General features: G+C 41.6%; 1 protein-coding gene across 1 annotated transcript in view; it reads right to left on the bottom strand.

Moving 5' to 3' along the window:
• NEIL3 (nei like DNA glycosylase 3) overlaps window positions 1–10638 on the bottom strand; it is a gene marked incomplete at both ends in the record, with an annotated part of 34315 nt that extends 23677 nt beyond the window's left edge. The window contains 2 exons of the mRNA XM_082680386.1: window positions 1418–1545; window positions 10483–10638. Of these exons, the coding sequence (XP_082536512.1) occupies window positions 1418–1545; window positions 10483–10638 (284 nt within the window). The remainder of the gene's footprint in view (window positions 1–1417; window positions 1546–10482) is intronic.
• Window positions 10639–16564: the final 5926 nt, after the last annotated feature.

Here is a 16564-nt window from a genome sequence, read left to right on the forward strand (position 1 = left end):
AACAGCTGATCTGCCAATGACCTTCAACTGTTACATCACATAGCAGTCAAGGCCATAGGAATCACACTGGTCTCCATCCATGTACTGAGACACATACTCGCCAGGGATGGTACTAGTTACTTAGTTTGAGGAAACAGCTGCCCTTGTTTAGAACTTCATGGAACACTTGCTGACAGCTCTGCACTGAGAAATGATTCCCCCCTTATCAGTCTGGTGGAGAACACTTGGTAAAAACCTCCCTCTCGTGCTATAGAAATAAATCTGCACCTCACAACAGAGAATCAATGACATATCAATGTTTTCAACTATCTTACATGGATCCCATTGTGTCCTACTCTGTTTGGAGCAAAGAATTTTCAATCACATCAATCAATCTATTACCACAATAATGTAGCCTGCAGTAGATCACTGCTGCCTGAACCGGGAGGCGGGTGCTGATGTTATCAATTCCAGGCTGAGAAAAACCATGAAGGGACAACGCTGTCCAGGGACAGCAGCTGCTGACAATGAAGAGACCACGTCAAAGGAAAAGCAATCACATAAAGTCTGAAGTACTCTAAACATGCAATAGATGAGATGCAATAAATAACAATCACAGAGTCATATTATCTCTTTGCAACCATTATTCACCTTCACTTAGAAGCATGGGGTCTGGTAACAGAACTTTTAAGCAGGTGAACACTGTGTAATATCTTAAGGAAACATTAATAAAGATTCAAATTTACAGTTTGCAACAGATTAGGCTAAACTCCGAGAAGACAGATTTGACAGACATATTATTCCACAGGCCTTTTTTTGTATGCTTTGCAAAAATTAGATAGGTGATTACATACATTTCGACATTTTTATCATTAAGTCAACCAATGTGTTAGCAATGAATTTCCATAAGCACTGTGAGACAGCAGAGAACCGGTTACTTCTGTGGAAAGTTTTGAAATCTATAAATAAGTTTCCCTTTCCGTACAAGGCTTCAGAGAAAGAAGGAAGAGAGAAAAATGTAAAAATCTAGAGAGACATTCAAACCAAATGAGGAGCTGTCATAAATATAAAGAGAATAATGTCGCTAAATGCAATAAATATTTGGTGGAAATTAGAGGGAAAAGAGCACCCCGGGGAGTTTGAGGAGGGGCAAAACAGAGCTGTAACGCTCTAATATCCCTTGGGAAGCCCTGCCAGACTGTCATCTTTTTTTAAAAGAAATAAATTGACTAACCCTCCAAGGAACGATGACATCACAATTTATTCTTCTTCTGCTTATTGCTTTCCATGACAGAATCTCAACCTCTTGTATTAGAGCTCTCTTAAAAATGGAGTACTTTCTATGTATTTAAATGTGACATGCAGCAAACTGCAAGAAAAGCCTTCTACCCATCTCTAAACATAGAGAGATAAGACGTACTGTACAGATTTACCTTACCGTAAAGCTTTTGGCCCAAAGTACATAAAGAGCTCCTTCCCCAAAGTTTCCACGCCGCTGTAAATGTGCCCATTAAACAGTCTCAAGAAATTCTGGCTGGAATCTTTATTATTATTCAGTGCAGCAGCCTAGGAGAAAATACATACACATATGTAAACACACACAAACTCGAAACAAAAATCATAATTTAATTCTTAAGGTTTTTATATTACTTCATGCCCAGGTACATCCAATGAGAAGAATAATCTCCAACAAGTCGAGTAACGTAATCAGCTGTTTACATACATTTTGTCAAATTACTAGGCAGTCATTTAAAAAAAGAGAGGCCAGAGCTTCCCTGGTGGCGCAGTGGTTGAGAGTCCGCCTGCCGATGCAGAGGACGTGGGTTCGTGCCCCGGTCCGAGAAGATCCCACATGCCGCGGAGCGGCTGGGCCCGTGAGCCATGGCCGCTGAGCCTGCGCGTCCGGAGCCTGTGCTCCGCAACGGGAGAGGCCACAACAGTGAGAGGCCCGCGTACCGCAAAAATAAATAAATAAAAGAGAGAGGCCAAATAAAAATTAAGTGGAAAAAAAGTCATTCGCACACAATCAAAATGAACTTCTTCCAGGACCATATCGCTCTGTGCATATGAAAAGCACAGAAAAATGATGTGAATGTTTTAAAGCTAAAAACTAGGGCACAGAGTCTTTCATTTCCAACGTGCAGCCAACGTCCTCGGAAGAGCATTCAGATACAAACAGCTAAAAATGGCGGATAAAATATGGAAACAAGACATTTTGACTTGTAAGCCAGTAAGGAAGAGTTAGAGGTCAAAAACCAAGTAAAGGGCTTCCCTGGTGGCGCAGTGGTTGAGAGTCCGCCTGCCAATGCGGGGGACACGGGTTCGTGCCCCGGTCCGGGGGGATCCCACATGCCGCGGAGCGGCTGGGCCCGTGAGCCATGGCCGCTGAGCCTGCGCTCTGCAACGGGAGAGGCCACAACAGTGAGAAGCCCGCGTACCGCAAAAAAATAAAAAAAATTAAAAACAAAAAAAAAACAAGTAAAAAGTGAGAGAGAACCCCAAAGGTAAGAAGCCAGCTTCTATCAGAAAGGCATTTTACCAGACATAAGGAATGAGCGCTTCAATTTCATGGTCTTGTGGGATACGGGGTATCAGAGATAAAGCCTGGGGTCCCCCCGAGGAGGGGGATCTGATCTGAGGTCTGCTCCTCTCTCCCTCCCCAACTGCAATGTTCAGAATAAAGGAAAAAGAAACCCACTACTCCTTCCCCCATCAGCAAGCAAAACCAAACAACATAGTGTCAGAATTACAACATATGAACTGAACATTATCAAGAAGATCAAGGAAATTATAAACATAAAATCTCAGTTCTTCTGTGGGTGAAGGAAAGGAATGGGCTGAGTTTAGATATCCCTTGAGAAGCCCTGCCAACCTATCATTTTTTTTTAAAAGAAATCAATTGACTAGTCTTCCAAGTAACAATGACATAATGACATAGAAAATGATGACATAGATAATGCTCTTTTTCTTAAGCTGGGCAGTATATATACTGGTATGATAAACCGATAAAACAGTTTTAGATACTGTCTGTGAGCAAATCACAACTTTCCCTCCACTTATGTTAGGATGTTACCATTCAGTGATTCTCAGACTTTTGGTTTACAGACATGTCATCCTATATATTTAAGATGATATGTTCATTCTATTCTTTATTTGACTAAATTGGTCCTTGTTAAAAAAAAAAAGACACAACTGTAGTATTTAGCTCAAAGGGATAAAGGGATAAGAGATGTTAAAAAGAAGAAAAAAAAATTGCAAATTGCTAGGGACTAAATTGTGTCCCCTCCAACACTCTTTACGTTGAAATTCTTACCCCCATTGTGACGGTATTTGAAAATAGGGCCTTTAAGAGGTAATTAAGGTTTAATCGGGTCATAAGGGTGGGACCCTGATCCAATAGGATTAGTATCTTTATAAGAAGAGACACCAGAGGACACACTGTCTTCCTCCTGTATACTCAGAGGAAAGGCCATGTGAAAAGAAAGTGGTATCAGCAAACCAGGAAGAGATCTTCACCAGAAACAACTGGCTGGAACCCTGGTCTTAAACTTCTAGCCTCCAGAACTGTAAGGAAATTAATTTCTGTTGTCTAAGCCACCCAGTCTGTGGTATTTTGTTATAGCAGCCCAAGCAGATGAAGGCATGAACAGACACTATTCTTCCACTAAATCCATTCACAGTTGTAATGGCTACAGCCAATGCCAAACTTTCCCAAACTGCCTGAAGTTCAGAGAACTGGCTTTACATCTGTCCTTTGCAAAATAAGAACTGCGGAATCAATCACAGACTTACAGCGACCAATGAACGAATGCACAGGAGTAATTAATAGCGACAGCCTTGCAGTTCTGCACGAACCAAAAAACAAACAAACAAACAAAACCCCCCAAAAATCCATGGGAGATTCTAGCATCAGGAACTATGGACACATGTCACCATGTCCTCAGAACATCTGCCTCTGATTCCTCTTCTCTTTCTTGGATGAACTCTAGTGCCAATTCACTGGACCACCAGGGAAGTCCCAGAATTCGTTATTTAATACTTGATGAGGTGCTTGGGTTTAAAATGACATGTTAGTATGACCTCTTCCTTGCTCACATGTATTGTGTGTCCCTCTCTCTGGTACTGGAATTTCCCCACTGGAAAGAGGAATCATCTTGAGGTTTTCAAAGTGCCAAACCCAGCACAGTGTTTTCACCAACCACTATGATGGGACTTAACAAACTAAATGATGATCCGTCTGTGACTTGTGTTTCTCCCTTATTTGTCCATAAGCTCCTGGGGAAAAGTAACTCTGGTGTTTAATATCCCTGGGAGCCTCACACAATGCCTGGAATTCAGGAAACATCTGTGGGATTAATCAGATCCCTCCTTCTTCCCCTCTTAAAACTGAGTGTGGCTTTAAAACACAGGGTTGCTGTCTTCCCCACCCATCATCCCCATCTTGCTTTACCTTTCCCAAGGTTTCTTGGCAAAAACTTCTACTCTACCACCTGTTTTATCTCCTTTGAAAATTAACACCCTAGTCTCTTATTTTCTAATTATCTTCAATGGAGTGAGGCTTAAATATAGGAGGACCAAATTCTCATGACTACCAAAAGCTAGATGGATGTAAAATACTATATTTACCAGTTTCCCATAAAGTAAAAAGAACTTTATGGGAAGGTTTAGGAAGAGATTAATGTATTTTCAGCGGCCAGTCCCAGCCTGTCCCGGTTTTTATTTAAGATGCTTACTTAGCATTTAAATGGCTGCTTTGAAAACATCTATTCCAATACCTTATTTGGGTTTTGAGGTGATACAAAAAGATCTTTTTATCCAGTTGTCTATCACGTGAGCACCTGACCAAATCCCCTGATTCCCAGTACACTATCATTTCTAAAATAATCAGCTTTAGATAATATACTCAGGGCAAAATAAAAAATTCAACTTATAATCGCCTATCTCAAGCACTTGCATATATTTTTAACTGTTTTTTAAAAACTCCATTTAGGGGAAATTCTGGTGTACCAGTGATGGTTTGTTCCATTTATTTTGAGAGCGCCTGTGTACAAACTGGGAAAGGCTTCTGCAATAAACCAAAGATTTACAAGATATTCACTTGCCCTGCTGTGGAATCTGGGGTTATCACCTCTTTGTATAAGCTCCAGCTGTCCAGACAAATTCAAAAATTAATTTCCACAAGCCTATTATTTTTGCTGTAACTATACACAATGGCCCAATATATACGTGGCTTTCTCATTTGGGCCCTTATAATCCTATTACAATATTATTTGAACATTTCATTCTTTTTTTTTTTTTCCTGAAATAGAGAGGAAAATCTCCTTTGCCACAATTTTAAGTATGATTGAGAAGGGTTCACGTTCCCATTTTCAAGTAGCTTAATAATATGAAATCGTCAAAACAACATATATCTTCGGAGACAGCACATGATTTATTGTGCTGATTACCATTTATCCTGCCTATCCATGGGTGAACAAGGAAGATGAACTTTTCAGAACAGAATAAGACTTTTCCATAGATAAATGTTTCAGCTCTAGTGCGGTTACATATTTTCCCCAGAGAGGAAGAAAATAATACCATATTTACATTCATAGTCTGTCCTCCTTTTTGTCTCCCACATGCTTTACCTTCCTAATACAAGGACACTTTCAGTAATCAGAAGTCACCTCTCTACCAATTTAGACCACCAAAGAACCTAGTTTTAAAATGGTCTCTAAGCCCCCAAATAGAGGTCTTTAGGTCCTTTCATCAAAATATATTCTACAATTTTGTAAGAGGAGAGGCTATAAGCGCTTACTCAGAGGCTAAATGCTTTATACACAATATGAGGGCACCACAAGATTACACCCCTTCATAAGGCAATAGGTCATGCCTCTGATAAATGGGTCTGGTGAGAAAGCCCTGTTGTGGGAGAAAAAGGAACAAACAATTACCAGGACGTTTACTTTACATCGCTAGGCACTAAGCTAAGAGTTTTATATGTCCTCTAATCTAATCCTGACCAAATAAGCAAAGATGTAAGTCATAAGCACCTCCAGCTGAGGAAGTAACAAAGGAGCTGGAATTCAAAATCATGTCCTTTTCTCTACATCACCCCCAATACTTCGTTGTTTGGTGAAAGCTCCAGTGGCCATGGAAAGTCATCTCCCTGAGTTTCCTCATCCGTATGTTATCTGTTCTCTGTTGACCCTTGTTCCACGGCTCTATATAATGCTGAGTGCTGGTAATAACGATCCTGAGTCATTAAGGTGAAACCATTATCAGTATCCACTGAAGAAGGTAAGCAAGTACTCTAATGCAATGTTAAAAGCCCTTTTTGGATGTAAACAAATAAGCTTCATTTGGCTGGAAAACGAATCTCTGTGGATTAGCTCCTTCCTTTACATACTGGCAATAAAAATGAGCTATGATTCTTTCCCCCCACTATGAAGAAGGGAAAGGAGGGAGGAAAACGTTTACTTTGTGGCTTCATGATTTTCTTGTAATAGGAATTTCCATTTAACATACATAACAAAACACATACTCATAAAGAAAGATTCTGAACTGCTTTTAGTTTTAAATCCTTCATCAAAACTACTTTGGCACTATTCAGAACTTTGCGCTTCTCCATCCATTCAAATGTTTATGAGGCCTACTCTGCTCCAGGCACAGTGAAGGGCAGATCAAGAAGGGTAGGAAGAGGGCTTCCCTGGTGGCGCAGTGGTTGAGAGTCCGCCACGGGTTCGTGCCCCGGTCCGGGAAGATCCCACATGCCGCGGAGCGGTTGGGCCCGTGAGCCATAGGCGCTGAGCCTGTGCGTCCGGAGCCTGTGCTCCGCAATGGGAGAGGCCACAACAGTGAGAGGCCCGCGTACCACAAAAAAAAAAAAGAAGGGTAGGAAGAGCTAGCTACATGTATGGAACCTGAAGGAGTGACTAGGTAGCCAGAGGATCATGTTTCAAATGAAATGAATACAAGTAAACTGTTTCCTATCCTGTTTTGTGAAAGAAGATCGAAAACGTATGCAGATTACATACCTATTTCACTACAATACTGTATCCACCCAACAATTAAAATCGGAGGATTGACTCTTCACAGCTCATTAACCAGACATGTTCATTTATATTCCAATGTTGCTTTGTACCATAAGGTTCCAAAGCTCCAACAGAGTTTTATGCAATGTGCTTACAGAGTTGCATAATTTTATGCTGACAAGACAGTGGATCAAAACTCAGAGAAATGATACAGCGTGTGCAGGACTAGCGAATGCCGGGACCTTCTATGGCTGTAACCTTTCTTCTTCTCAATGAGGATCGCTTGTCACCGAGAGACGTGCCTTAAAACGTGTTCTCTATGCACTTGTCAAACTGCAGCAAAGAGGAAGGCTATATGCCACAGTAACTGGTTCATTATGGCAGTAGCTACGGAGGTGTTTTTTTTGGTACAATGATTATCTGGAGTTTAAATCATTTATTTTAAATACATAATATTTCTTTAACTCTCCTTTGTATTTTTCCTGTTTACTGCAATATAAAGAAGATTGTATGCTGTTATTTTTCAACTGCTGCCTTGTGAAAACTAATGACTTCAAGCCAGTAGCAGACACCTTTAAATAGCTTTAACTCTGGCATAAAGGCCTAGAAAACACGGGATCATTACCTGTTACAGTAATGATCACGCCAGAGATCTGTGACAACCTACCATGTTCTGATGCAATTTACTATGGATCGAACAACCCTCTAAAATGCAAAGAACCCTTCATGTTGATAAAGATTATTATTTTTTTAGATCAAAGGCCCAGAAAGTGAAGCCATGGCAAAATATTTAGAATATTCCCAATAACCACAAAGGGATTATTCATTCCATGTTGATTTTTCAAAGCCAGTTCCCACAGAACCAGGTTCCTGAGATCCCAATCATAAAGACCTTTTCTAACTTTTAATACCTCTTTATGTCAAGGTATTAAGCATAACAGCTTTACGTTCAAGGCTGTTTACTTAAGGGGTATATAGCTCATTTAGTAACGCTGCCAAGTGATACTAATTGCCCAAACACTGACTAAGCATGTGTATTATATTATCAGGCTGCACTGTGAACATGGGAATGGTAGCCATTAGGATTATCAAATTAGGTACGAGAATCAACCAAACTGAACAAGACTAAAAATGGTGGCAGACACAGACAAAAACCTAAGGTCTCACTTCGCTGGTTAATAAGTAATCACCACTATATGCTGAGCAATATGGTGTTCCTGACAATGAATCAGCCATTCTCCTACTGAACCGTTTATAACTGAGGGGATCTATGGTTAGGAGTGTAGGCTTTGGAGTCTGAAAGCAGGGAGGTCAAACCCTGGTTCACCCCTTCCTAGTCATGTGATCTGGGGCAACTTAATTATTTAGACTCACTCTGAGCTTCACATTCCTCCTCTGTAGAAGCAGGTTAATCCTTTATCATTGGGTTATTATTTCTTGTAACGAAATGAAATGCAACAGTTCTTCAAAAGCACTTTATGCCTTGCTACTAAAGAGAATCACAAACTAAAGGGAATGTTCATGCTGTTTGGGCCTAAATACCAATGAGGTGATGTCTAGCTAAAACATTAAGTGGGATTCTCACAGAAGGAAGTTTATCTAACTCATCTTTGTATCCTCGGGAGCGAGCTTAAGACCTAATACAAAATATATTATTGTTGAACGACGTCAGTGATGATATCTGTAACATGTCATGCCATAGTTACCAAGCCCTACTGCCTTTACTTCCGAAATAGCGACTCTGTTCCCTTCTCTTCATCTCTGCCCCCAGCACCCTCCTCCAAGGTCCAGGCAGGCCTCCCGGGATTCCTACAGTCCTCGTGTAACTGAGGAAGCGGCATCTACCCCGCCTTTCCTCCACTCTTCTTACCTTTGCAAGGTAGAGTGATCTTTTCAAAGTGTCAATGGATCTGATCACCTCTCAAAGACCCCCATTACTCCCTACCCAGGTCTACAAAACTCCCCAGCGTCTGACTCCGACTCACCAATCCCAATCCTGTCTTATTTCAAACCACCTTCCTTCTGTCTCATCCTCTCTTTTCCAGCCACACCAGGTTTCTTTCATCCCTCACGTATGCGCAGCTCTCTTCCTTTGCTATTCTTCTGCCTGAAGCGTTCCGCCTGCCAACCTTCAGTTCAGGTCTCCTCACCCTTCATACCTCAGCTTAACTGTTACTTTCTCAGCAAAGCTTTCCCTGAACTTCCTGTAAGTTCTTATGGAACCGTGTATCTCTTCTTTAGAGAAGTTATCAATTTATATTTCTTTCTGTTCTTACTTCATGAATGTCTGTGTATCTACCCAACTAAAGAATAGACTCCACAAGATGGTGTTCGTTTTTGTTCCTCCCTGGTTCCTTGAGTATTCAAAATTTTGTCGAATGAGTGATTTTTCTAAACATTAATATTCTTAAGAGACCACTCAAGATCCATCTCTGTGGTACCCTGAAATGATTTTGAGAGAAACGCTACAATAAAAGAATAGGTGCAGAGTACTAAGTGACATATAAAGTCAAAAATAAATAAAATACACTGGCAACTGGAAGGAGATGCAAAACTAACTCTTCCAAGTTTGAAAATTTATTTTCTCAGACTTAGAACCTCATTTCTTTCAAGTTGTAAGCAGATGCTAATTTCATAGCAGGCAACTTTTTCTTCCAGGACCAAAGGCTACGATGAAGCTTCGCAGGAGAAATTGAAGTACGGCACAATACTGCCTGCATCCATGAAATACAATCATCCGTACATCTAAAAGGCTTTTAAGGCACGATGGCTTAATCAGAATATTCTTAGTTCTAAACTCTAAATTCTAATTTAGTTCTAAATTCTTACCAAATGAATACCACACCATCTGGAATGCATGCCTGAGTGGCAAGAAGCTGTGCTACAATTTCCTTTAAAAAGCAAAAAATCCACTTAAGGGAACCAAAATGGGTTTCACTGCCCCTTCATTAGACGGCAATATTAAGTTGAGTGGGAAGGTTGGTGCTAAATCTTCTATGTGAAATTTCAGAATTATATATTAGTTGTGATACATTTTCAATTGCAGAATATTAGGCAAGCGAGAAGCTAGAATTTTATCCTACAAAGCTTATTGTCTTAAAAATGTGAAGAAAAAACACGTCAGGGGTTGCGGAGATCTGATAACATTAACAGCAGAAAATGCAGCTCTACACAGAAGGAACCACCTTTCGCTGGGCTGTAAAGAAGTTAAGCGACCTGGAATAAAACACCTTCCATCACTCCCCGCCCGGGCCTCTCCACGGCAGCCTTAGCCCAGCAGCCCAGCGGCCCAGCGGCCCAGCAGCTCTCAACTGGGCGCAATAGCACGGCCTTCTCCCTCCGGTGAAGTCAAGGTCAGCTTTCGGGAACGCGGGGCCCCAGGGCGCCTGAGCCAGAGCAAAGAGATGACTCTTTGGACCCTGGAAACCCGATGGGGTTTTTATTCCACTTCGCCTTGCTGGTCCCCTCGCAAGATATAGGAGCGGCTTACCTGTGAGGAGCCCGCAGCCCCAGAGGCCGAGGGCGGCGAGCCGGGCCCCGCCGGGCTCTGCAGCGCTCGGCCCCGCATGTCCGTCACTGCCTGGCCCGGGCGCACTCGCGCCCGAATCTTCTCTCCATTGAGAGTACAGCCCGGTCCTTCCACCATCTCCCGGGCCGCCCAGTGCCCCTCTATGTTGCACGGCCCTGCTGAGAAAACTGCCGCGCAACCTCACGTCTGCGCGAGCGCGTACCTCGGCCCCGAGGAGATTCAAATCTCCCGCGCGCCCGGCCCCGCCCCGGAAGCCCCGCCCCCGTCCGCGAGCCGGGCTCCCGGGCGCAGGCGCAGTGGCTCAGCGCTCCGGGCCCGGACGCGGGATTGCAGGGAACGAAACGTGAGCGCTGGCGCAGCCCATCTGCCACCCACCGGGGCTGAGTCGTAAAAGCGGAGGCAGTTGGAACCTCAGAAGCTCCAACTTGTTCTTTGCTTTGAGGTTTTGCCTTTCTCTCTGAGCTGCTCTGTACACCCACATTTTGTACCTTATCCTCTTATTCTGTCCTAAAATCCAAGGTTGCCTGGCAGGCCTTTGCTTGCCCTCTTTGGACGTGGGTGGACGCAGAGGGAGTCAGGGGAGGGTTTTAGAGCAAGCAGCTTTTGCTTTTTCTCTTATAGGTTTAGCATGTCTTAGAAAACGTGGCCTTATATACCAAATATATTTTAGTCTGTATATTAAAATATAGCGAGACCCTACCCAAATTCATGCAACAATTCTATTTTGGGTTGAACGCTATTTGAAATTGCTTTGTAAAAGTCAGGGCTCTATATAAATCAGAGGGCAATACATAGCTTTTCAAATTTACACAAGGATGTGTGCATGTAAATACATAAATATAAGGACTCCATACAATTTTTTTAAAAAATGAAAAAATCGAATCATTTTTGAAAATTAAAACACAGCACATTAGAACACAGTGTCAATTTATAAGTGATTTAATAAGCATACCACTGCTGTCGTTAAACCAGAAAAATATATGTAGTAGAGACTTGAATTAGAATATATTACTAAAGACTTGAATTCAAAAATTTGAAAAGTAATAAGTCTTTCTGTAGGGAGACATTAGTGGTCAAAAGTTAGCTGGATCAGGTTCAGAATTCTTTGTACTTCCTTGCTTAATTTTTGTTTTTTTAATAAATTTATTTATTTTTGGCTGTGTTGGGTCTTCATTGCTGCATGTGGGCTTTCTCTAGTTGCAGTGAGGTGTTCAGGTTTCTCACTGCGGTGGCTTTCTTGTTGCAGAGCAAGGACTCTAGGCACATGGGCTTCAGCAGTTGTGGCTCGCGGGCTCTAGAGCGCAGCCTCAGTAGTTGTGGCCCACGGGCTTAGCTGCTCCAAGGCATGTGGGATCTTCCCGGACCAGGGCTCAAACCCATTTCCTCTGCATGGGCAGACGGATTCTTAACCACTGCGCCACCAGGGAAGCCCTTCTTCTTTAATTGTTGTTTACTCTTTAGGTCAAGTTACTAAATAATCAAGGAAGAATCCTATTCCCTACAACCCAGATTCAGTCATAATCTCTGCCCTTTGATGGAAAACAATTCTCATACACCTTATTCACGTTTACCTTTTTATTCATTATTTTTTGCTACCTAACAAATTGTCCCATTTGTTATTTCAAAGTTTCTGCAGGTCAAAAAGTTGGCAGGGGTCTGGCTCAGTGGTCCTGGCTCAGTGCTTGTCAAGCAATTACAGCCAAGACATTGGCCAGGGCTGCAGTCATCTAAAGGTTTGATTGTAGCTGGGAGATCCACTTCTGAGATGGCTCTCTTGCATAGCTGTTGGCAGAAGGCTTTGGTTTCTCATTTTATGGGTCTCTCCATAGCGTTGCTTGGCTGTTTTCCTGACATGGCAGGTGACATCCCCACCGTGTGTGATCCAAGCCGGAAGGCAAAGAGGAAGCTGTACTGTAATGGCCTTTACTACCTAGTCTCTGAAGTGGCACGCCCACACCTTCACTCCTTCAGTTCATTAGAATCCAGTCATTCGGTACAGCCCACAACGGGTAAAGGAGGGGAATTAAGCTTTATTCCTGGAAGGGAGGAGTACCAAATACCTTGTGAACATATTTTAATGCCATCACAATCTTCATTCATCTGATTGATTCATCATGAACTTATTCTCTTTAGCTGTTGTGTACTGGGGCACATTTGGATCAAATAAAATCTTTAACTTGAATTAGGTTTACCATTCTCCAGAGAGCTGAGTAAGAGCTGGGGAGTAACACTGAAGACACTGAGAGACGTCATTGATGTGCCCCTGCAAGGCCAAGCCAGATTTTGTTTATCTGTGACGAGACTCTGAGTCTTTGGATACTTCTCTTTTTTATCCTTCCTTACATGCAATTAAGGGTGACATCGCATGCACTCTGCATCTGCAGTGTTTATAAACAGTCATCTCACCACTGCAAGCAAACCTTCCCTGGTATAGACTCGATTTCTTCTTAAGCATTATTTATTACTTGATGACTTTATAAAAGTCATTCATTTTCTCTAAAACACACTTTTTTCTTATGTAAAATAAAATATACATTTCTTATAAGCCTCCACATGATTTGTTTTTTGTTTTAATTCCCAAATAGCATAACATATATGAAAGCACTTTGAAAACACACACTACAAACTCAAGGAATTAAGATAAATTCGATTTGCTCTGCCCAGAATATGCTCTGTACTTTCTGTTTCTTTGCTCATGCTGTTACTCTCACCTTTTTGTATCCTTGTCTTCATCCCAGTTTACTGAAATTCTCCCAATTTTTAAGTCCTGATTGAATGCATACCCTCTAAGAAACCTTCCAGGTACACTTTACAAATGAAGGAACGGAGAGGGTCACGGAGAGGTTAGGTAACATGCTCAAGGTCACGGAGTTGGGATCCAACCAGGCAAGCCAAGGTCTCAGCCAAATGCTTTCACCAACGTCACTTACATGACACTAGCCCTCAATCAAATATTTTTAGGAACAACTTATGAAATGGTGGTTTAGAGGAAAAGCACCTTTTAGTCAGCCTTATATGGGGATTAAAGGCAATCTCAAAACCTTCCTTTAGCGTATTAAGTTTTAACATATTCTGGATAATGAAACTTTGTTTTTACCCTTCTCCTTACAAGGTCTGTGTGCAGATTTTTAGTTGGAATGATAAAAATGTAGCCCGGGGGAAATGTTGTTAATTTCTGTGTTTTACATAAATAACTTGAATATATTTAACAGGTAGAGAGATAACATCCATCCTCTCTGAACACCCTCTTAATTTTAGCTCTGAATAGAGGAAACAGTCATTAGTGAACATTACGTGCAGGTGTTTTCAGTGGTATTTACTAAAGAGTCTCCAGTTTATACCCATTAAGAGAAACTTCTAGCGCTAGATTACAAGAAGAATAAAATGCACAGCAACAGAAACCATTTTTGACGCTTTCATTGTTTGAAGCATATACCAAATGCTGGGACTTTGCAAAGCAGTGCATTTTGTTCCATTGCGAAGGCTGGAAGCGCCAGGTGACAGTTTTCTGCTTGCAAAGCCAAAATCTAAATTGCAGAATCAACCATGGGCTTCTGGGTAACTCACGAAACCGCCCTGACATACCTAGCCTTTTCACAGTGATGTGAAATCTAGGACTGGGTGCTTTGGTTTTGCCAGATTCTCCATGGAAGGGATTTTTCTAATTTATTTCTTAATTTAAGCATATTTAGTAAGCAAAGGTAGTTTCTGAGCATGAACTTAATTTGGGGGAAAATAATAACTAAATAGTTATTAAACACTCATAAAAGAGCCCAGATAATCTCTTTGTGAGGGGTTCTCTCCATGAGAGAGGACAGGAGAATTAATTCATTTTCTATTTTGAAATAGAAAAGCAGGTTATTTTTTGTCAATATCTTGGAGCAATATTCTTCACCGGTCTCAGGCACTGGAGAGCGTATTCAAGTTGAGGCATGAAATCCGCCATTTATTCATTCATTCAAAAAGCAATGCAATTATTGGGCACCTAATTTGTTTCAGGAAGAGTGCTGGATCCATGGATACAGATATAAGTCAGAGATCTAAACAGCTCACCAACTAGTGCAGCGAGAAGAGGAAATAAACACCAGCGTGCTGACAGGTAACCTCAGGGTGCTCCCGGCAGACACAGGGAGGAGACCTCGGTTTTCCGACATCTCCGCTAAATTTTGAGGAGACATAAATAAAAGTTTGTTGCATAAAGGATAGGAGAAGGGGATTTTTAGGCAGATAGGGGGAAACCTATTTTACAACGCCAGGAGGTGTGAGAGAACCTCATATTTGGGGGGACCACAAGAATATCTGGAGGACAAGAGGATAGGGAGTGAGGGCAGATGGGGCCGAGAGAAGTCAGCAAAGCCAGATGATGGAAAACCTGAATGGTATGCTAAGAAGTATGGGTCTTCTGTTGAAAGTAACAGGGGAACAAATAGAGAATTCTATGCAGGAGATGGACATGCTTAGCTTTGCTTTATTAAATGATCCCCAGTATGGTGTGAAGCAGTGGGTCTCAACCGGTGACATTTGGTCACAACTAGGGGGAGAGGTACTACTGGCATCTCATGGGTCGAGGGCAGGGATGCTACTAAATATCTAACAACGTGCAGGACAAACCACCACAGCAGATCGTTAATTACCCAGTCAAGAAAGTGTTACCAGTACCAAGGCTGAGAAAGCCTGGTGCGGCAGGCTGAATAAGGCTCCCCCCAACCCTAACGTGTTCATGACCTAATCCGTGGAACTTGTGAACACGTTTCCTTAAAGGGCAAAAGGGATTTGACAGATGTGATTGAATTAAGGATTGTGAAATGAGGAGATGATCCTGAATTCTCTGAGCGCACCCAGTGTAATCACAAGGGTCTGATAAGAGGCGGCACGAGGGTCAAAGACAGAAAAGGTAATGTGAGGACAGACCCAGGCAGTGAGGGAGATGGATGATGCTTTTGAAGACGGAGGAGGGAGCAAGGAACGCAGGCGACCTCCAAAAGGAGCAGCCCTGTTGACACCTTGACTCCAGGCCCGTAAGACTGCTGTGGGACTTTTGCCCTTCAGAAAAGTTAGAGAATAAATTTGTGTTATTGTAAGCTGCTAAACATGAACTACTTAGAGCAGCAATAGGAAATTAATGTATCTGTCTCGGAGAACAGGACAGATAGGAAGTGAATCTTGATGCAGAATAAACAGTAAGCAGGTGTCAACATTGCCAGGCACTTATCTGAGCACTGGAGACACAACAGTGATTGAGGCAGGAAAAAAAATTCCACTCTCCTGAAACCTATAGTTTTTGTTCTTTTTTTGGTATGTGTGAGTTCTTATTATAGTCCAGGAAATAATGTCTGTATAATGCTAACTTCCTTTCCCAGTCCATCATACATCAGCTAACTTTCTCTAAAACTTGAGAGTTTTACTTTTGACTTATTCGAATTTATCAGTATTTTATGTTACGATTTGTGCTTCCCCTCTCTAGTCCAAGGTATTTTAATGTCATAAAAATACCTTCCTACATTTTTCTATTAACTTTGTTTATAGTTTTATTATGATAGATTATTATTCCTAATTACCACTCACTTCTTCATATCACTATTATTAACCCATTCCTACCACGTGTCCCTATAAAGGAATAGACTTCACCACACCATTGTCAGGACAGGCCACTGGACTACCTTTGGCTGACTGAATGCAAGTTCTTTTATCTGATCATAAACTTGTGAGGGAGAAATAAAATGACTACTGTTGGAAGCCACTGAGACCTTGGGATGGTTCGTTGTGCAGCTTACCCTCGGGAAATTTGACTAAAACATTTATGTTTACATTTAGGCCCTTTATCTATGATGCCATCATTGTTACATGCAGTTATCCTTTGTACATAAGTCTGTTTGGTCTTCTTATTCTGTTTCATTGATCTATCTGTTCGGGTACCAATTCAACACTATTTTTAGTCCTGTGATATTATAATGTGTCTGAATATTTCATGAGTTTCCACTTTTAGTCTTCCTTCTCAAAATTATATTAGCTTTTGTATGAATGTGTAAACTTCATTATATTT

The sequence above is a fragment of the Grampus griseus genome, assembly GCF_964374135.1.
Source record: "Grampus griseus genome assembly, chromosome: 21".
NCBI lineage: Eukaryota > Metazoa > Chordata > Mammalia > Artiodactyla > Delphinidae > Grampus > Grampus griseus.